This window comes from Aethalodelphis obliquidens, unplaced genomic scaffold (assembly GCF_003676395.1).
Source record: "Aethalodelphis obliquidens isolate GAN/ISIS:26980383/991018 unplaced genomic scaffold, ASM367639v1 scaffold73, whole genome shotgun sequence".
NCBI lineage: Eukaryota > Metazoa > Chordata > Mammalia > Artiodactyla > Delphinidae > Aethalodelphis > Aethalodelphis obliquidens.
Genome location: NW_020838017.1, coordinates 2,810,583 through 2,833,656, shown reverse-complemented (window position 1 = coordinate 2,833,656; position 23,074 = coordinate 2,810,583). Strand labels below are relative to the sequence as shown.

General features: G+C 38.4%; 1 protein-coding gene across 1 annotated transcript; it reads right to left on the bottom strand.

The window, feature by feature from the left end:
• Nucleotides 1–840: 840 nt before the first annotated feature.
• Nucleotides 841–18,549, bottom strand: ZNF25 (zinc finger protein 25). The gene is made up of 7 exons (XM_027091933.1): nucleotides 18,425–18,549; nucleotides 16,255–16,355; nucleotides 16,034–16,147; nucleotides 5,025–5,151; nucleotides 4,630–4,725; nucleotides 2,536–2,599; nucleotides 841–2,043 (listed from the first exon to the last, which is right to left on the bottom strand). Exons 3-7 carry the CDS (start codon nucleotides 16,046–16,048, stop codon nucleotides 960–962), a joined length of 1,386 nt encoding a protein of 461 aa, XP_026947734.1. The 5' UTR covers nucleotides 16,049–16,147; nucleotides 16,255–16,355; nucleotides 18,425–18,549; the 3' UTR covers nucleotides 841–959.
• Nucleotides 18,550–23,074: the final 4,525 nt, after the last annotated feature.

Below are 23,074 nucleotides of genomic sequence, written 5' to 3'. Positions count from 1 at the left end.
GGAGCGGCTAGGCACGTGAGCCATGGCCACGGTGCCTGCACGTCCAGAGCCTTGTGCTCCGCAATGGGAGAGGCCACAGCAGTGAGAGGCCCGTGTACCGCAAAATAAAAAAGTTACTGAACTAAATAAGGCTACATATTTCCCTATGTACAGTTATGGATGGGTCCACATGCACATCAAACATCCACAATCTGTGTTCTGTAGCACACTGACATTCACACATAAGTCCTACATACTACAGGACTCTTCACATGTGTTTAATGATGTCACCTGGTTATTCAATTTATTTGTGCTTTTTAAGAAGCTCCATATATCTAGATATTTGCAGGTTTCTTTAAAAGAAAAACAACTTTGTAATCAAATTTCTGCAACATGGCTTCTAGTAAAAGTGTTACCCTAGGTACAGATTCTCTTGGAATTTTTGTTAAAAAGCTTTCACATATTTAAATACTTATAAAGGTTCTATACTTTATCACTAATCTGACATTCACCAAAACATCACTTCTTGATAAAGCCTTCCATATGTGTTTCAGTCTTTGTGATTATCCCCTTTTACAGTATTCTAAGTCTAACTGATATAAAAAGATTTCTGAATGGTCAGGATACTGATAGGAATCTCTCACTCATGTGAGCTTTTGGATGTCTAAATGATGGCTACCCTGACAGAAATTTCCTTACATTCATTTACTTACAGGATTTCTCTCATATGGTTTCTATGCTGTACAATAAAGTATGACTTCTGAAAGAGAGGTTTCCCTCATGTTTTACAATTTGTAGTGTTTCTACCATCGAAGTTGTCTTGATACTTAGTAAAAGTCTGAAATATGGTAAAAATTTCTCCCTAAAATATTTACAGACTTTCTCTCCATGATGAAAGACTGTGGCTGAAATCTTCCCATACTGATATTTCATAAGGTTTTTGTCTCATGTAAATTATCTGATTATTCTGAAGGATAAATTCAGACAGAAGAACTTCCCAATTTATACTCTTTATAAGCTTTTCCCTTTGTGTGTGTCTTCTGATGTGCAATGAGTTTTGATTTCTGGAAAAAAGTTTCCTTACACTCCTGACATTCATAGGGTTTCTCTCCTGTGTGTTTTCTCTGATGTATGACAAAATGTGATTTCTGAGAGAAGGATTTCCCACATTCTTTACATTCATAGGGTTTTTCTCCTGTGTGAGTCCTTTGATGTAATCTGAGGACTGAATTCACAGAGAAAGATTTACCACATTCATTACATTCATAGGGCTTCTCCCCTGTGTGTTTTCTCTGATGTTTAGTGAGGTCTGATTTATAGTAAAAGTTTTTTCCACATTTATTACATTCAAAGGGTTTCTCCCCTGTGTGAGTTCGCTGATGTACTGTTAGGGCTGACTTCTGGTAGAAGCATTTCCCACATTCCCTACATTCATAGGGTTTTTCTCCCGTGTGAGTTCTCTGATGAGTTTTGAGGTGTGAATTTCTAGAGAAGAATTTCCCACATTCCTTACATTTATAGGGTTTCTCCCCTGTATGTGTTCTCTGATGTACTGTGAGGTGTGATTTCTGGGAAAAGGATTTCCTACATTCCTTACATTCATATGGTTTCTCCCCTGTGTGTGTTTTCTGATGTACCATGAGGTATGCCTTAACGTAGAAGAACTTCCCACATTCAGTACATTCATAGGGTTTCTCTCCTGTGTGTGTTTTCTGATGTTCCATGAGGTGTGGCTTCTGGTAGAAGGATTTCTCACACTGATTACATTCATAGGGTTTCTCTCCTGCATGAGTTCTCAAATGTCTACTGAGAGATGACAGGTGGTAGAAAGTTTTCTTACATTCTTTACATTCATAGGTCTTCTCTCTGGTAGGAGTTTTCTGTTGTCTTGTGAGGTCTCCATTCCGAGAGACAGATTTCCCACATTCACTGGGTTTGTCCTTTGAATGAGTATGCTCATGTATTATGAGGACAGACTTCTGGCAGAAGGACTTTCCACATTCATTGCATTTATAGGATTTCTCATTGGTATGAGTTTTCTGATGTTTTGTGAGTTCTCCATTCCTAGAGAGAAATTTCCAGATTCATTAATGTATACGGCTTTTTTTTTTTTTGGTCTGCTGTGTATATTTTCCAAGTAACTCTGAGAACCAATTTCTAGAGATTTTTCCAATATTCATTAGATTCATAGGGCTTCTCCATTGTGAATATTCTATGTTGAAATACATTATGGCTTAACATTTGGTAGAAGGAATTTCACTTGCATTATAGGTCTCTTAACTGCCTGAACTCCACTTTGTGTAATAAAGCCTCCCTTATCGTGTAAGTAAGAAGAATCAAAAGACTGTTGCAAAGTTGTAATCTCCTGATCTTGAATTATAAACAAGGTCTCTATTATGAAACAAGGCTTTCCCATTTGGATTATGTTCTTTGGAATTTTCTCCAGTGTTAGTTTTTTCACATTTATTATTAACTAGTGCTCTCTCACTTCTAGTACCCCCATCAAGACCCTTTCTTACGAAGCTTCTAATCTCAAAATTGAATTCTTGAACTTGCCTTTGATTTTTAGCTTGGCTTTCCTGGTATCTTGCTCCTTGGTCATGAGTATTCCATAGGTCTTCTACAAAGGAATCCAAAATTTAATACCGTATAAATCTTAACACATTATTATGGTCATAGGGTGGATTCTTAGGCTTCAGGCCAATATCCTCAAATGAAGGAACTCTCAAGTGCAAACTTCCTCTATCTCAGTGGTTTAGAAGAAACATAAATAACACTAAAAACTGCTATAGCAGAGGGGAAGGGACCTGGTTATAAACCCAAGTATCTTTGACACTACAAATATGATCTTAAAAACCTGGAGAAGGTTAAGCCAAAAAAAAAAAAAAAAAAAAAAAAACAAAGAATAGGGAGCAGAGAACAAAGGACATTCAAAGTGCTGCTGAACAGGAATGTGAGACACAGAGAATGCTGTGAGTCCATTAAGGACAATGAATAGTAAGTAGGGTGAAAATAAAAATTAGTAGACAACTGTGTTCACTGGAAATATCAGAGGAAAGATTAAACTGGATGAAGGAGCTAAAGTATAGGTCTTTACCCACTCAAACCTAGTTTACTGTGTTAGGATTCCTAGTAATCAGTAGACTATAAACTTCCACTTTATTTCTCTTTACCCATAATACAACAATCTCGATGTCAACACTAAAGTGACTTTCTCAAAACATCCATTTCCTAATGTTTAGAGGAAAATTCCGCTCTGTCTAGTTGGCTTAATTTTTGCTGGTTCAGAAGACCCAGAAACACATACATCCAAAAGGAAAGATTAAAGAAAAGCAGAGTGCAAGCCATCCTTATAACAGAACGAATTCCCAGTTGTAGCACCAGAGATTTTCAATGCTGAACACCAAATACTGCATCTCCAAAAGAGAGTTACCTATGACTCAACACTAGTTTTATTCTGCTTTCACATCTTAGCTCCCACATGTCTGCTTCAATTTGCTACCTGATCTTTAAAGAGTAATTATTCAACATTGTTCTAAATCTTTATGGACCTTCATATTTATTCATCTTTAAATGCTTGAAAGAAAGTGAAAGATTATGAGCAGAGGCTTGGGGTTAGAATTTCATGGCATTTGTGGGGAAAACATAAAAAAAGTTGTTTGATAAGGACATGTGCAAGGTTAACTTGGATACTCATGAAATAAGATCTTACATATGAAAGACATTTAAGAGAGCAGATGAAATGAAAATTAGCATGTGTTTTGGGGCCACAAGGAAAAATAAGAATCAGGGCTTCCCTGGTGGCCCAGTGGTTAAGAATCTGCCTGCCAATGCAGGGAACACAGGTTCGAGCCCTGGTCTGGGAAGATCCCACATGCCACGGAGCAACTAAGCCTGTGCACCACAACTACCAAGCCTGCGCTCTAGAGCCCACGAACCACAACTACTGAAGCCTGCGCACCTAGAAGCCTGTGCTCCGCAACAAGAGAAGCCACCACAATGAGAAGCCTGTGCACTGCAACCAAGAGTAGCCCCCGCTCGCCCCAACTAGAGAAAGCCCACGTGCAGCAACCAAGACCCAACACAGCCAAAAGTAAATACATAAATAAATAATAAGATGCAGTAGGGAATAAAGCGCCAGACTAGTTCTTGACAGAAAATTAGGTGTATTTTGTATCAACTCCGAAATAATATAACCGATGAAAGGCATAATGATTTGTAAACTGATTTCAGAGTTTAAAGAGAGAATAGGAAATTAAAATGGGTGCTGAAAAAACTAAGGCATTTTGTTGTTAATGAAAGGAGGAAAATGGCATTTGACAAAATTTATAAGACAGATTTTAAGATTATAGTTGCATACTTTAATGGCAAGGAGTAACTGGGAATTCTAGAAAAAAGACAAAATGAAAGTTTAAGTCAAAGTTAGTATATAGGGAAGAGAAGTAAATCTATTTTAAAAATGTCAAGCAAAAGAGGGAATTTAGATGGAGAACGAAAACTGGAATTGTGATTTATGTTGCTTACATATGCAGATCAAGTATCCTCAATCATTTCCAAAAGTACAGGGCATTTAAAAAAGAGATTCCTGAAAAAAAAAATTTCAAAAGTCAAAGGCACCAACCTCCTCACAGGTTATAATTTCTAACTTACCAGGGTACTTCTGACATGGAAATTCTACTTCTAATATCCATGGCTCTTTTCCTTGCTTCAACTTGAAGACTGCATTTGGCTTATTCACACAATAACCTATTAATAGAAAGATAAAGAAAACAATACAAATTGCTTGAAATACAGCAACTCTGAAGGATAAGGAAGTGCAGTTTAGGAGCAGAACAAGGAAGGTTCCACATAGGCTTGGCAAATTTAGATTGTATCAGTGGAGTGCATGGGGACACACATATTTTTCTGGTACCCAAAATGGATTCATCAACTTTGACCCCTAAAACAAAGCTAATATTTAACCCTATATGAGACTTAACAAATTCCAGTAACTGAGAAAGGAAATGCAAACTACTGGGAGTTACAGATAGGGAAGATTTCCTCACCCACTGAGATGAGGTGACGATAGTTCTCCTGCATCACTTCCCTATACAGGGTCCTCTGAGCAGCATCCAGCAACTGCCACTCCTCCTGGGTGAATTCCACAGTAACATCCTTGAATGTTACTGGTCCCTGAAACAACGTATTTCAGTTAAAACTGAAGCGATCAAAATACAGTACCATCAAAAAGACATGTGAACTGTTAATGTGCTAACTATAGTATTTATTCTGGAGAGTTAGATATACTGCCACCCTGCTTTATACATATATAAAATATTTGTTCAGTATATATTTACTCAGATATCACTCCATGCCTGGAACTCTGCCAGAGATACAGAATGAAAGCAACTATTCTTTTTTTTTTTTTTTTTTTTTTGTGGTACGTGGGCCTCTCACCATTGTGGCCTCTCCCGTTGCGGAGCACAGGCTCTGGACACGCAGGCTCAGCGGCCATGGCTCACGGGCCCAGCTGCTCCGCGGCATGTGGGATCTTCCCGGACTGGGGCACGAACCCGTGTCCCCTGCATCAGCAGGCGGACTCCCAACCACCACGCTACCAGGGAAGCCCCGAAAGCAACTGTTCTTGTCATCAAGGAGCTTACATGCTGACAGGCAAAGATTAAATTCTTAAATGCAATATGCGTAGCAGTTGCTATGACAGAAGTATGTACAAGATGAAAGATGGTCACAAAGGATGGCCAAGATGGTGGAGAAGGAAGACTCTGAGCTGAGCTCCTCCCACAGACACAATGAAATTACAACTATTCACAGAGCAACGATCTCTGAAAATTATCTGAAGAGTAGCAGAAAATATTCCCCACAACTAAAGATACAAAGAAGGAACCACAGTGACATGGGTAGGAGGGGAAGAGACACAGTATAGTCAAGACCCACACGCCCATGTAGGTGACCCACAGATGAGAGGATAACCAAAATTGTAGAGGTTGTCCCCAAGGAGTAAGGGGTCCGAGCCCCACATTGGGCTTCCCTGCCTGGGGGGTCCTGCACCAGGAAGACGAAACCCCAGAACGTCTGGCTTTGAAGGCCAGTGCGGCTTGAGAGCCAGAGGACTGTAGAAAACAGAGACTCCACTCTTAAAGGGTGCATGCAAAAATCTGACACGTTCCAAGTCACAGTGCAGAGGGAGTAATTTGAAAGGAGCCTACCTCAGACCCACTTGCTGACCTTGGAGAGCCTCCTGGAGAGGGAGGAGGCAACTGGAACTCCCCCTGGAGACATAGACACTGGCAGCAGCCATTTTGGGAGCTTGTTCTACCATGAGGACACTGGTGCTAATAGGTACCATTCTGGAGTCCTCCCTCTAGCCTATTAGTGCTGGAGGCTTCCATGCCCACCAATGGGTCGTCACCAATCCCAGGACACTTCAGGCCATGCAGCCAGCCACGTTGGGTCCCATTCCAGGCACCCCACAGGCCGTGCAGCTAGCCAGGCAGGGACCCAGCCCCTCCCAACAGAGGCCGGGAGCTACTGGATAAGGCAGGGCCTGGCTTCCAACAGGGCTGAGGGTCAGCCCTGCCTACCAGTGTGCCCACAATAGTCGGCCCCACAACAAGGAAGGATTCATGTAGCCCACATATAGGGAACCCGAGGAGCTTATAGCTCTGGTGATCAGAGGGGAATATACTGCTGGGCCTCAGAGGACATCTCCTACATACGATTACTTCTCTAAGATTGAGAAATGTAACCAACCTACCAAATGCATGGAAATAAAAACAGAGGATTAGGCAAAATGAGGAGACAGAAGAATATGTTCCAAACAAAAGAACAAGACAAAACCTCAGAAAAAGAATTAAATGAAGTGGAGATAAGCATTCTACCCTATAAAGAGTTAAAATATCTTTTATGAATATAAAGACGAAAACCTTTAACATATTACTAGTAAATCAAATCCAACAAAATAAAAAAATAGATTATAATCTATACCATGACCTTGTGTGATTTATCCCAGGAATGCAAGAGTGGTTCAACATACAAAAGTCAATCAATTACAGTAATAGAGCAAAGGGGAAAACGTAGAAGATCATTTTAATTGACGCACAAAAAGTGTTTGACAAACTTCAACACTCTTTCATGATAAAAACACTCAGTAAACCAGAAATAGAAGGAAATTCCTCAAAATGATAAACAACATTTTTAATCCACCTCTACCCCAGGTAATAGCATACTCAGTAGTGAAAGACTGAAAACTTTCTCCTTATGACCAGGAACAAGTCAAGGATGTCTGCTTCTGCCACTTCTAATCCACACTGTACTGGAAGTTCTAGCCAGAGCAGTTTTACAAGAAAAGGATATAAAGGCACCCAAACTGGAAAGGAAAAAAAAAAAAAACTATCTCTATTTGCAGATGACATTAATCTACATATAGAATATCCCAAAGAATCCACAAAAACGAAAACTAATAGAGCTCATAAACAAAGTCGGCATGTTGCAGAATTATAAGATCAACCCACAAAAATTGGTTGTGTTTCTATATACCAGTAATGAAAATCCAAAAGAGAAATTAAGACAATTCCATTTAATGTAGCACCAAAAAGAATAAAATACCTAGGGATACATTTACTCACGGAGGTGTAAGACTTATACACTGAAAACTGCAAAACATTGCTGGAAGTATTAAAGAAGACCTAAATAAAAGAAATGACATTCTATGTTCATAGACTATAAGATTTAATATAGTTCAAGTGACAGTACTACTCCAAGGAATCTACAGGTTCAGTGCAATCCCTAATAAAATCCCAATGACTTCTGCACAGAAATGGAGAAGCCAATCCGCAAATTCATATGGAATTGCAAGAAGTCCCTAATAGCCAAAAGAAAATTGGGAAAGAAACCAAGTTGGAGGACTCACACTTATTTCAAATCTTACTATAAAGCTACAGTATCAAAACAGTGTGATTGGCATAAAGATAGACGTATTATGCAATGGGATAGAAATGAGAGTCTAGAAATAAAACCATACATCTATGGCCACCTGATTTTCAACAAGGAAGACAAGACCATTCAATGGAGAAAGAATAGTTTCTTCAACAAATAGCACTGCGACAACCAAATGTCCACATGCATAAGAACGAAACCTGACCTCTACTTCACCCCATATAAAAAAAAATTAACTCGAAATAGATCACTGACCTAAATATTAAGAGCTAAAACTATAAAACTCAGAAGAAAGCATAGGAATAAATTTCCTTACCTTGAATTTGGCAATGGATTCTAGATATGACACCAAAAGTACAAGCAGTAAAAGAAAAATAAGCTGACTTTATCAAACTTTAAAATTTTTATGGGGACTTCCCTGGCAGTCCAGTGGTAAAGAATCCATGCTTCCAATGCAAGGGGTGCAGGTTTGATCCCTGGTCAGGGACCTAAGATCCCACATGCCATGTGGCGTGGCAGCCAAGGAAATTTTATATATATATATATATATATATATATATATATATATATAACTTGTATGCATCATAGGATATTACCAAAATAGGAAAATGACAACTCACAGAATGTAATATAATATTTGCAAATCGCGTATCTGATAAAGGTGTTATTATCCAGAATATATAAAATATACTTACAATTCAATAACAGAAAAGATAACCCAGCCAGAAAATGGGCAAAGAAATTGAACAGACATTTCTTTAAGTTATACAAATGAGCACGTGAAAAGATGCTCAGCATCATTAGTCCTTAGGGGAAATTCAAATCAAAACCACAATTATACCACTTCATATTTACTATGATGGGTGTTTTTTTTAAAAAAAAAAAACAACAGAAAATAACAGGTGATGGAGAGGTTGTGGAGAAACTGTAACCCTTATATATTGCTTGTGGGACTGTAAAACGGTACAGCTGCTGTGGAAAAGTTTGGCAGTTGCTCAGCAAGTTAAACATACAAATACCATACAACCCAGCATACTTGTACACAAAAGTTCATAGTGGCACTATTCACAACAGCCAAAAAGTGAAAACCACCTAAATGCCCATCAGTGGATGAACAGATAAACAACTGTGGTATAAACATACAATGGACTATTATTTTGCCATAAAAATGAAGTATTGATACATGGTATAGGGTGAATGAACTTGGAAAACATTATGCTAAGTGAAAGAAGCCAAATAGAAAAGGTACATATTATATGATTCCACTTATATGAAATATCCAGAATAAGTAAATGCACAGAGACGGAAAGTAGATTGGTAATTGCCAGAGGCTAAAGGGAGAGGGACTAGGTAATGATTGCTTAATGGGAATGGGGTTTTCTTTGGGGATGGCAAAAATGTTTTAGAACTATATGTTGTAGTGGTCCCACAACATTGTGGATGTGCTAAATGTCACCTAACTGTACGCTTTAAAATGGTCAATATTATGTGAATTTCACTTCATTTAAACCAACAAAACCTTCTAACAAAGAAATCTTCAGGTCTCAGTGGTGAATTCCACCAAACATTTAAGGCAGAAACAATACCAATTATATGCAATCTCTTCCATAAAACAAAGAGGAGAGAACCGTTCTCAACTCATTTTATGAAGCCGACGTTACCCTGATACCCAAACCTAACAAAAGGATTATCAGAAAAGAAAACTACAGTGGTGGCTTGCACCTGTTTGTACCAGATCAAGAGTGCTGATTGTCAAATTTTGGGCAATTGATTAACATCATTTTGTAGCTTGAAATTAGCCCCGGCAGGGGTATTTATACCATAGAAATTGGTAAACAGTACAAACCAGATTTCTCTCCCAGTCCCCAAAATCTGATTAAACATTTACCACCATAGTGACTACCAACCAATATCTGTCATGGTTATAAGTACAAAAATCCTCAACAAAATATCAGCAAATCCACTACCTGATTTCAAGACTTATTGCAAAGCTATATTGTGTTACTAGCAAAAGGATAAACACACAGATCATTGGAACAAAAACAGTGTCTAGTAATAGAACCACACATATAATTTTGACAAAGGTTCAAAAGAAATTCAGTGGATTAAGGATAGTCTTTTCAAAAAACTAGTGCTGGAACAAATGAGTAGAATGGTGGTTCCCAACGTATGGGGGGAGTGGGGAGTTAGTGTTTAATTTGTGTGGAGTTTCAGTGTAGGATGATGAAAAGAGTTCTGGAGATGGATGGTGGTTATGGTTGCACAACAATGTGAATGTACTTCATGCCACAGAGCTATACATTTAAAATTGGTTATGATGGTAAATTTTGTTATGTGTATTTTACTACAATTAAAAATAAGTCAACTATACTTTATTTTAAAAAAGAAAAATAAATAAAAGAAAACAACAAAACACTAAAAATAGCTATACAAAAGCATCAAATATTAACTTAAGCACTAGAATTTGAGAGGTAAAGATCCAAGAAAAAAGTGAAATTAATTATGATGAGTCTTATACCTCTGGTTAGCATTTTCAGGGCATTTTCCAATTTCATAGCCAGGGCAAAAATGTAGAGCAGAAAGCAGCTCAGAGCCAGCATCTCTAAAATAAGCATAAAGAAAGAAATTCTGAATAGAAACAAATTCTGAGAAGCAAAGGAGAAGTTGATCTTAACCTTAACGAGAACAAGCTTCTAACCTAGTGTTTTCTAAAATCAGAGATCTGAGAATCCAAAGGTGAACAAAAGATAAAATTCAGAAGAGACAAATATTTCAAAAGACAACAGAAAACCACAACTTATTTCATTCTTGGGGGCAAGTAGGGAAGAGAGGAAACTGGTTCAACTTTTAACAAACTTTTAATGTTTGCTTATGGTTTTGTGTGATGTATTAGCATCCCTAAGACCCCTGGTCACAAAGCAAGTCAACACCAACTTGCCTTTTGATACTACCTGGTGACTGAGTGGGAGTTTCGTATTCAAGAGGTCCCCAAACATAAGCTTAGTATTTGTAGAACTTTTTTGTTGTGGTGGTGGTGGTGGTATGCGGGTCTCTCACTGCTGTGGCCTCTCCTGTTGCGGAGCACAGGCTCTGCACGCACAGGCTCAGCGGCCATGGCTCATGGGCCTAGCCACTCCGCAGCATATGGGATCCTCCCGGACCGGGGCACGAACCCTTGTCCCCTGCATCGGCAGGCAGACTCTCAACCACTGCGCCACCAGGGAAGCCCCCTCTGTAGAACTTTTTGACTTCCTATCAAATGTCTCAAAGTGGTCAGTTTATTTTAAGTTGGGGAAGCAGTTTCTGGAACCAAAGGAAAGCTCCATAATTTATATGGATGCTCTGATATGCAAACACTCACCATTTTCCCCCCACAGGCCTTTACTGAGTGCATGGCCACAACCCTCCAAAGGCTGGGAGCAGAGCACCAGGGCAGGAAGAGATGTCTCTGGTGCTTAAAGCTCTACAGGGCAGCAACTCCTCAGTCATCCAAAAGAAAAGCTGGTGGCTAAGCTAAAAGCACATCAGTGGAGCTCTGGTGGTGTTCACAACCCAAGCCCCCTGAAGGAAAAGCCTTGATACTGCCCCCAATCATGTGAAGCTTGGTGGTGAACAGTACCTCACTAAAGCCCAGGGCCATCTCAGCTACATATCTGACTTAGCGAGCAGACAGAGGAAGGGATGTGACTTTTTCTGGAGGTATTATTTACTTCAATCCCTACTGTACTTTTATATATAATGTCTAGCAATAATAAAGAAATAGGAGACATGCAAAGAAGTAGAAAATTTTGATTCATACTGAAGAAAGGAGCCTATTGAAACAGACCTACAGATTAACCTAGATGTTGGGATTAGCAGATAAGGATTTTAAAGTAATTACCCTAAAACTAAATAAATAAAACTAAATGACCTAGTGAAAAAAATTGAGAATATAAATGAAATGATGCGAAATCTTAGCAGAGAAAGAAAAACAAAAGAAAAAACAGGAATTTTTAGAACTGAATGATACAATATCAGAAGTGGATTCTACAGGCTTATGAGTGAAGAGAACTGACAGAACAAAAGAAGGATGCCATGAACTTGAAAACAGTCAGCTCAACAGAAATATCCAAACTAAAGGACACACACACAAAAAACAACCCAAACTGAACAGAGCATCTGAACATTTAGGACAATATGTACATATTTCAACACTGTGTAATTGGGATTTTAGAAAGAAAAAGAGAATGATGCAAAGAAACTATCTGAAGAGTGAGTTCCAAGAATTTTAAAAAATGATAAAAGGCAACAACCTACTGGGCATATACCCTGAGAAAACCGTAATTCAAAAGGAGTCATGTACCAAAATGTTCACTGCAGCTCTGTTTCCAACAGCCAGGACATGGAAGCAACCTAAGTGTCCATCAACAGATGAATGGATAAAGAAGATGTGGCACATATATACAATGGAATATTACTCAGCCATAAAAAGGAACGAAACTTAGTTATTTGTAGTGAGGTGGATGGACCTAGAGACTCTCATACAGACTAAAGTCAGAAAAAAAAAACAAATACCGTATGCTAACGCATATATATGGAATCTAAAAAAAAAGAAAAGAAAAAAATGGTCAGAAGAACCTAGGAGCAAGACGGGAATAAAGATGCAGACCAACTAGAGAATGGACTTGAGGATACGGGGAGGGGGAAGGGTAAGCTGGGACAAAGTGAGAGAGTGGCATGGACATATATACACTACCAAACATAAAATAGATAGCTAGTGGGAAGCAGCTGCATAGCACAGGGAGATCAGCTCGGTGCTTTGTGACCACCTAGAGGGGTGGGATAGGGAGGGTGGGAGGGAGGGACAAGCAAGAGGGAAGAGATATGGAGATATATGTTTAGGTATAGCTGATTCACTTTGTTATACAACAGAAATTAACACACCATTGTAAAGCAATTATACTCCAATGAAGATGTTAAAAAAAAAAAGGCAACAACCCACAAATCTTTGTCATCCTTCAAAAGGGATAAATGCAAAACAAATCATGCCTGTGTGCATCATGGTCTAACTATTGAAAACTAAAGATAAAATGAAAATCTTAAGCACAGAGGAAAAGAACACATTATATTCAGGTGGATAACAGTAAGATGAAGACTAGCTTCTCATCAGAAACAACAGAAGCCAGAAGACAAAGACATCCTAAAAATGCAGATACAAAGAAAACTCTCGATAAAGTTCTATATCCGGCAAAATATCCTTCAAAAACCAAGGTGAAATAAAGACATTTTCAGAAAGACCAGCCAAGTAAACTTGTCACCATCAGTGCTGAAGTAATACATGAAATAATAAAATAAGTTGCTTAGGCTGAAGGGAAAAGATATCAGAGAGAACCCCAGACCTGTAGGAAGGAATAAAGAGCTCCCAAAGCAGATATGTACATAAACACAAAAGAGTTTTATTTACACACACACACACACACACACACACACACACACACACACACGTTTCTTTAAAAGATAAATACTGTTTAAAGCAAAAATAACAAGTATTGGGGGTTAAAAATATATGTATTAAGTGAGATATAAGACAAGGACCACAGGGTGAGGAGGCTGTAAAGAGAATTATACTGATAAAAGTTTATTACACTGTTCATGAATACAGTATTTGAAGACACCATTATTTTAATGGTGCATGTTGTAATCTCCAGATTCAGCAATAAGCAAAATACACACAAAAATAAAGCTTCAAAGTCAATAAAGGAGATACAGTGTAATACACAAAATACTCAAATATTTTAACCCAAGGGAAGTACAGTAAATCTAATTAGGATAAAAAGAAATATAGATATAAACATACTAGGATAAAAGATATCTTAAAAAGCAGCTAGCCCAAAACACAAATTTATTTCAAAGGTGTGACAAGTTAACAGGTGAATTTTCAATAGTACCAGTAGTAGAAGACAATGAATGCTTTTCAGTGTTTTAAAAGGTAAGAACTGTCAACCAGTATTTCTATACACAGTGAAAAAGCTCTTCGTGGATATTTCATATAAAGAAAACTGAGAATTTTCCACCAGCAGACCATCACTAAAACAACAAGCAAGCAGAATAAAAACAATAACTATAAAGGATGCTTTCAAACAGCAGAAATTGATGGCAGCAGAACTTGAGAGATGCAAGAAGGAAAAAAAAGACTTTCTAATCTGGCCAAAATGCCTTAAAAAATCCAATTATCTGCACAAAATAAATTTTTCCAAGAGTAGGTAGTGATGACTGTACTTAAAACTACTTCAAAAAACAAAAAGGCTCACTAGTTATTTCTTTTGTTCCAGACTGACCACTCAGCAGTTAATTACAGAGCATAAGGTAAGAAAAACATCACGTGCCACACCTGAACAAATGCCGGATAAGGAAATTTTCATATATAAGGTATAAATGTGTTCAAGACTGACCAAAGCAGAACCGTAGAATAGGTTAAATTTTTCTAGAGTCTCTTTCTTTCCACCATCAGGCCTAAAGGCTATGATCTCTAATTAATAATAATGTCCACACTGAAAATTTATGTTATAGTAATAATAACAACACTTCAAAAGTTGGCTGTGAGAATTATGTAAGATAAACTACGTCAAGGGCTTACCAAAGGGCCGGGCATTTAATTAATTGCTGAATATGCTATTTTGTTTTTAAAAATTAAGTTTAAAAAGCAAAGAAATGGTTACCACAGAATTCAGGATTCCTTTTCTCTGGGTAATGGTGGGGTGAGATTAAGGAAGGGCATACAGGGGCTTCAAAAGTACTAGTAATTTTCATTGCTTAAGCCAGATATGGGATACAGTGGTGTTACTTAATCAGTATTCCCTAAATTATACATATACATTATGTACATTACTTGCATAAAGTATGATTTTTTAAATATTTAATGAACCAATAAAATCAAAATTCATGTCTTCTACAGCCTACAAAGTCATATACATTCTATTCCCTTCTACCTCTTAGATCTTACCTCTTACTGTTCTCCCCCAAGTTCACTTCTCTCTAGTTTCAGTATCCTAAATACTGTTTCTGGAACATGCCTCAGGGTGTATGCATTTGCTATTCCTTTTATGTAGTATGCTCTTCCTCCAGATTTCTACCTGGCTGTCTCTCATTTAATTCAAGATATTCCTCAAATATTACCTTTTAGAGTGGCATTCCCTAACCAACTTATTCCCTGTTCCTCACTTCTAACACTCTGTCCTCTTAAACTGCTTGAGTTTGCCTCTGAGCAGATACATCAGAAATATTACTCAAGTGTTGACACATTTTATTATTTAATATTAAAGAATCACATTTGTTAATATCCTTACCAATCTCATCAGAAAAGTCTTTAAGTATCAGCATTTGTCAACTTCACAAGTTTTCCAACATTCTAATTTTCACTTGAAAGCTCAACTTTTAATATTAGCAACAAATACTAAATTATTTTCTTTGAAATGACAGGCTCACATCACTCATTGTTGAGAAAATGTTTGAATACCATGTGAATACCGTAGTTTGTCTGCCAGTTGCTCTTTCACATAAAAATGATATTCCATGAAAAAAAGTGGCTAGGTGAGCTCACAAATCAATCACACAAGTGCTTTTCCTCAAGACAACCAACCATCATACTTCAGTATGCCGCAAAAGTACTTTAGGTGAACTTGCCATTTCATCCCACTGAATATTAAAAAGATGTGTACTCAAGGGTCAAGATTTAATAACATTACTAACTTTTACTGTTTCATCAAAGATATCCTTAAGTAAAGGTGGCAGTTTTTTTACTACTGCAGAGGAAGATAATGTCATTGGTGTCATTTTCCTGATGTATGCCAGATAGGCAGCAATCTATTGCTTTTACACCATCAGTGCTAATGTCGTCAGTGTAAAAGGCAATTTGCATCCTGGTATTATGTTTTGACTTCACAAACCCTCGGAAAGGGTTTTGAGGCTCCCAGACTACACCTTGGAACTGCTGTTGTATTCAAACAGTATTTTCCCTGAAGGTGATTTTTAATGATTTCCACTTTTCTAATTTAATATATGGGCTCTCTTTCATAAAATTCACTGAAAACACACACACACACAGAGTGAAATAAAGTTAAGAGGTAAATAAATGACTCACCCGGAACTTGTTCATTTTCTGCTGCTATTGGAAAGTATAGAAACTATGAAGTCAGAACAGGGAAAGTTGGAAGACAGAAGTCATAAGAGACCTTATCTTGCAGTCAGGAATCACCTGTGAGAAATTTACATACAACATTTTAGTAAAAGATAAACCTCTGGGAAAATGTCTCTTTGAGACATGAGAAGGAATAGGAAGGACCATGAGAAAGGAGTACCCACCTGTCCACTGGTGACTCTCATATAATCTTGATAAATCTGGGACATTTTTGAATCTAAACATTTCTTTCCTATTGGCTGTTTTGAAAATTATATGTCCATTACTAAATAACACAAAAGAATATAAAACTTAAACGTCCAATAATAGCAGATTAGTTAAGCAAGGTATATAATATATATCCAAAGTATGGAACCCTATGCTGACATCACAAATGATGTTGAAGAGAAACATCTATTGATATGGAAAATCTTTTAAGTTACATGTCATAACAATTTTTCCTATTGACACTATAAACCCCACAAGGTTAGAAAGTCTTCAGAGCTCTTGAAAATAAGATGTTTCATCTCTCTAAATTTCAGTTTCTCCAGAATCACTTCTCCAAAAACCCTATTTTGACTAAAATATGGTACAGTGACAGGGAGGCTTCAGTTCTATGCTAAGCTCTGCTATTAACAAACCTAGTGACTATCTTAGTTTCTATGTTATTATCTTTTTTTAAACATATTTATTGGAGTATAATTGCTTTACAATGGTGTTAGTTTCTGTTGTACAACAAAGTGAATCAGCTATACATATACATATATGTCCATATCTCTTCCCTCTTGTATCTCCCTCCCACCCTCCCTATCCCACCCCTCTAGGTGGTCACAAAGCACCGAGCTGATCTCCCTGGGCTATGTGGCTGCTTCCCACTTATGCTATTATCTTTAACATGAGAAGGAATTAGGTAATTTTAAACAATCATGTACTATTCTGATTCTATAAGTCTTCATTCAGTACCACAAATCCAACAGAACCCCAGAATTCACTGTCCCCTCCAACCCTGGGCTGGGGCCTAGAGTAAAATGTAATTAGGCCTTGATGAATTCTGACATGGCCATCTAAACTGTTGACACTAACACAAATATAACTTCTAAAATAACAATTTGGCACCATAATCCCAAAATAGGCACTTCACATGGGGAGCAAAAGGTGCCAAATGCCGAGGTCCTTCTCATATGCAGAAGAAACCACTTCCCTGGTGCTTACATGATGCCTACTTACTAAAGCCTAGATACACCATCCAATAAGAGGCATTATGATATCACCTTCATAATATGGAGCATGGATGAAATCGCTGTTTTCATCTTTAAAAAAGTCTGTCCCATTTCCCCTCTGGCCTGGATAGGATTCTCAGCTTATCCAGTAAAACTTAAAATTCAGGGTTTCAACTATGGTTTAAATTCACATGTGTAACAGTCGTCTGGGTATCGAGACAGGTTAGAGAATGCAGGAAGGGCCTTAATTAACCTTTTACACAGGAGTTTTAAGGAAGCCTCAAGAATTTTTGAAAATAGAATACTACATTGTACGATTAGGTCCACTACACTCTACTCTGGTGGTGCTCAGGGACAATCACTGGATTAAATACAACCCAAGCCTGTGGATTTTAGGGTGGAAAACAGCATGAGATACAGAGTAAAACAAATCCCTGCTAATGATGGCTAAGCCAGTTATCTCTCTGAACCTTCGGTACTTGTATTTATTAAAATGGAGGTGGTAAATACGGATTCAAAGGATAGTTATGATGATTAAGATGATTAAATGAGCCAATAATGAAAAGAACAGCATACCTTTTAATGAGAAAAGCAGCTCACCTTTATTGAATCCTTAACGTACTTTATATACACTACCCTATTCAATACAAAAAACGACCCTAAAGGCTATTATAATTTTACAGATGAGTATCCGAGTCATACCCAGATTAACCTGCCCATTTACCGGCGGGCGCTGGCCTTAAGCCCGGGCCCCTCAGGCTTTACAACCCACGTCTCCAACAGCCTGCGCCGCCCACGCGCCAGCGCCGACGTGACGGGTTTGGCATCCACGTCACAAACGGCTGTTCTCGCGCGCGTACGTCCCGCTATAAGCCCGGCGCCCCAGGCCTCCTCCAGCCGCCCCTTTCACGCAGGTCGAGAAACAAGGCTTCTGGGGAGGAACCGCACTGCGGACAGCCAGCCTCCCCGCCAGGCCCCCTGCCTGGCCTCTTCCCCAGTCCTCCTCGGAGGCCAGTCCGGCGCTCAGAGTGGGGGTGGGGGGCGGCGGCTGCCAGGGTCTCCGACTCAGCGCGGCCGTGGAGACCGGCTTCCCCCCGCCCCCGGCCTAGCGCCCGCACCGAAGCCTCCGACACACCTGCAGGGGCTCGGCCTCAGCTCCCGGCCCGCGCAGGTTCCAGGCCCCGCCCTCCGCGGCGCCGAGCAGACTGGAGGCGCCTGAGTCCTCTCCCCGCCGGGGAGCGAGACGGAGAATGGCGGCTGCTGGGGGAGGTGGAATTGCTCATGCGCGGAACACTCCCGCGCCCCACGCAGGCACTGCGCGTCCCGGGAGCCTCCCGGCGCCTCCACTTCGGATGACGTCACGAGGGTCGGCTTCTTCCCGCGGTCCGAGTGTTTTCTGCTGGCCCGGTCCTTTCCTCACTCGCAGCGGTAACGGATTAGAGCTGGCCACCCGCTTGAAAGCAGGAAGCTACCTTGAGGTAGTGCGATGAATATCGATAGTAATCGAAAGGTAGTACTCGGAACTAAGTACAGTAGTACATTGAAAGAATAACACCCTGTAACAGCTGACTTTATTTTAGGAGTATTAGCTTTCAGAATTATGGAAATGACACATGAAACGTGATGAAAACATGAATAAGCTAAAACAGAAGACGAGTCGCACACATCCCACTTTACAAAAGGAAAAAACCTCGCTTAATGTTAGGTGCACACTCTTCTGAGATTTTTACTCAAATTTTACGCTAATGGTATATTTTGACTATCACTTCACTAAGGAATATATACTGAATGTATGCTGATTTTCTGATCTAACTTTATGACATCAGTTTACTCTGGGCCAACAATAGAAATGTTTCCTCTCAAAGTAATTACAAAAATACTAAATTTTTATAATAAAATTAACTTAAAAAACGTGGAATCCATATAGAGAAAATATATATACACATCTGAATAATGTGTGCACATGTGTGCATAGCTGTATACACACACACACACACACACACATACACACCAATATCCTGGGTGGGAGGTGTTGGGGAAATGATTAAAAATAGTCTCTTGCCAACCCAGAAAATCCTCTCCAGAAATGGAGAAAGAAAAAATTATTAATTATTATTATTTTATTAATGAACTAAGCATTAAACTAGACTGCAATGCGCATTCCAGGCAATCTGCTAATGAGTTTGCAGACAGAAATATCACACTTTTATGTAGCCAGGCAGATACAACCCTTTCTATGTACTAAGAGAACTTGACAACACCATTTACTACACACTGTTCATCCTAAATTCACACGGTAATTGGGGTGGCCATTTCTATTAGCTAATTGCCTTTATCCAAATGAAAGTAAAGCGTCTTGCATCTCTATGACAAGCAAGTAGCTACAACTTGTAGCCAAAAGCCTAGGAGTTTACCACAGACACAGGGAGATGGGGTGCTATCTTCCTTGATGTTTATTTACATTTCAAAGACATAGCTCCAAGGCCTTTAACAAAGATAATCCTGGGTTGTAAAACTAACAAGAGGTTTATTTACTTTTTAAAAACATTTGCATGCATCTCAAAGGGACAGAAAAAAGGATTTCAGTTACAAGTTTTCTCAAGGAAATGCTCTAAGAAAAGAGGGAAGGAAAATCTTTTCCCCTTTTTGAACCAGGGAAAATTCAATTTTTAAATATTTGTATTTACTCTTACAGGAAACTATAAAACTTAACAATTTAAATCAAAATGACAATTTTTTTCTGAGAGTTTGGTTTTGTTTTCCTTGACAAATAATTTTAAACTTCATCAGGAAATATGTAACCTCAGAGAATAGGGAGGAAATTTTATTGGAAATGCATATTATTATAAACATAATTTAAAAGTTTGGTGCTGGCTTCAAAGAAGAACGGAAACAGATCCAAATACATAAGAATTGAGTATATGTTAAAATAGTTATTTCAGGGCTTCCCTGGTGGAGCAGTGGTTGAGAATTCGCCTGCCAATGCAGGGGACACAGTTTCGAGCCCTGGTCCGGGAAGATCCCACATGCCGCAGAGCAACTAAGCCTGTGCGCCACAACTACTGAGCCTGCGCTCTAGAGCCTGCGAGCCACAACTACTGAAGCCTGCGTGCCTAGAGCCTGTGCTCTGCAACAAGAGAAGTCACCGCAATGAGAAGCCCGTGCACCACAATGAAGAGTAGCCCCCGCTGGCCGCAACTAGAGAAAAGCCCGCGTGCAGTAACGAAGACCCAACGCACCCAAAAATAAATGAATACATAAATTTATTTTTTAATTGTTATTTCAAACAATGGAGATAGTTTGGAATGTTCAGTTAATGATTTGAGAAAATAAGGTTAATCGTACATGAATTCAGCATGTAAATTTAAAAAGTAAACCATCAATTACCTAGAATATAAATAAAAGATTTTAAAGAACATAATTTGATATAGCATGAAACAAAAGGCAGAAACCAGAAAGGATATAACAGAAAGTTAAAACACAAACTGAGAAAGTATATTTAATAATTACGAGACACAGATTTCACACTCTTGATAAACTGCTCTTACAAATCAGTTGAAAGATGAACATCTAACATGCAATAAAAATAGAAAAAGAATATCCTCCTGCAGCTTTTCATTTAATCTACAATGCAGTGGACTGCCAGATGCGTCAATATTCTATTTACTATTGCAAAAGAAAATATATGGACAATTAAACTATGACATACCATTTACTTTAAGATGCATTACAAGATCCAATTTCAGAGCTGTTAAAATACGAGAAAAAATGCATGTCTTAGAAATATTGAAATGTAATTATAAAAGAGAAAGTACAGGGACTTCCCTGGAGGGTCCAGTGGTTATGAATCTGCCTTCCAGTGCAGGGGACACAGGTTCAATCCCTGGTCGGGGAACTATGATCTCACATGCCGCAGGGCAACTAAGCCCAGGTGCCATAACTACTGAGCCTATGCATCACAACTAGAAAGCCCACGTGCCGCAACTACAGAACCCATGCACTCTGGAGCCCGTGCGCCACAACTAGAGAGAAGTCCACATACCGCAATGAAAGATCCCACCTACCACAACTAAGACCCAATGCAGCCCCCCCCCCAAATTTTTAAGTAAATACTAAAAAAGAAAGTACAACTAGTCACTAAGTATATGAAAAATATGTAACATCACTAGAAATCAAAGAAATATTAAAACAAACATGAGACACTATTTTGTCTACAGTATTTCAAATTTCATTTCCTTTCAAATGTACTGCCTTAACTAAAACCCCACCTAGAATTTTCCCCAATTTTATTTTCTTCATACCACTTATCCAAGTGATTTCTATTTGACTGGTCCCAGGAAATGACAGTAGAATAAATTTGTAGAATGATGCTATTCATGTGGTCTAGACAGGAACTACTTTTAGATTTAGAGTAAATGTAACTTTTGAAAGTTTAGAAAGTAGGAAGATTTGAGATGGCATTTGTGGAGATTTGGAGTAATAGTATCATTATGACTTTTTTTTCTAGATACTAAATAGAGCCAAGGCTGAGTGAGAGAACACATTTTCAGCTTGTTGTGAAGAGTGGACAGTTCAATGAGACAAAGAACTGACTAGACTGGGGCAGGGGTTATTCATTATGGAGCTGTAGATTGGTAGCTTGAAAATCTGATGGGCATTCAGTTGGTGTAAATTTTGTTTGCTAGAATGATGACTTGTAATAGTTTTCTATGTGGTACTTGGTCAGCGGTTTTTCAGCTTGGGATAGACTTCGTTGCACTGGATAACAAATGTGAACAAGACTTTCTAAATGGTAAATAAACATGATTGTTACTCATTTTCTAAGACTGGATTGAAAAATATGTCCCTTAAATTCTAATAACATGTAGAAGCCTGAAATGTAGAAATGTGAGATGTGAGATATAAAGCAAAATTAAGTGTTAGTATTGTGGCACAGGCAAGGTTTCAAGGAAAAGTAAGTGAAAGTAAATGTGATTATCATGGTAGTTTACCTGTCAAACAACTATGATAGATCAATATTAAGGTATCACAGCCAAAATAGTCAGAACTAGATTGCCACAGCTGACTTAGTCTGCCATTGTTTTGTACTTTCTTTTGTACAGTCCTGTGAATCATGGCTAGAAGGAAAATTAGAGTGCAATCTAATAACTCTTCCCTCAAACATGAGGCAGTTGGTGCATTCAGAGATTTACTTTGCTGTTATGTGTAGAATGGAAATAAGGGAAGTTCAACTGGAGCATGAAAACTTGTCACAATGTTATTAAAAACAATGTAGATTTGAGAGTATTAGACCTACTCTGTAGTCCATCTCTTTATTTTCCCCATTAACACCTTTATCTACTTGTTTTCCTTGTCACTGAAATTACTCTTCATTAGCTCAGTTGTACCCATCCCAGTCTCTGTGATTTTCCTCCTACCCAAAGCTACCACTTCTGTAAAATCTTCCATCCTCTATTTGCTGTTTCTTGAGTTTACATTTTCATTTCTACCCACTTTGAAATTTCTGTTTGTAAAATGCTGAATAATTACGTCTGCCTATTATTAGCTTTTCTCCCTTTTCGCCACATTTGTTTTTCCAAACAAACTAGATGGGGAAGAGTCACTTTGATCTTGAGAGACTCCTGAAACCAAAAGTCAAATATATAGTATGACATTTGTATCTTCGTCCAATTCTATTAGAAATCTGTTCAAATTCTTATGGTATGTTCAATATTTTCATTTCTAGAAGACTGCAAAACTCATGACCTAACAGAGAGAATCCAGGACAACCAAAACAAATATTTGC

Excerpts from the sequence above, each read along its gene's own strand:
- ZNF25 (XM_027091933.1), bottom strand. Across the intron at positions 4,726-5,024 it reads TCGTCACCTCATCTCAGTGG|GTTATTGTGTGAATAAGCCA; the intron begins GTGAGGAAATCT and ends TTCTATTAATAG. Across the intron at positions 2,044-2,535 it reads AGCCAAGCTAAAAATCAAAG|GAATGGAGAACTCACAAAAC; the intron begins GCAAGTTCAAGA and ends ATTTCTCTCTAG.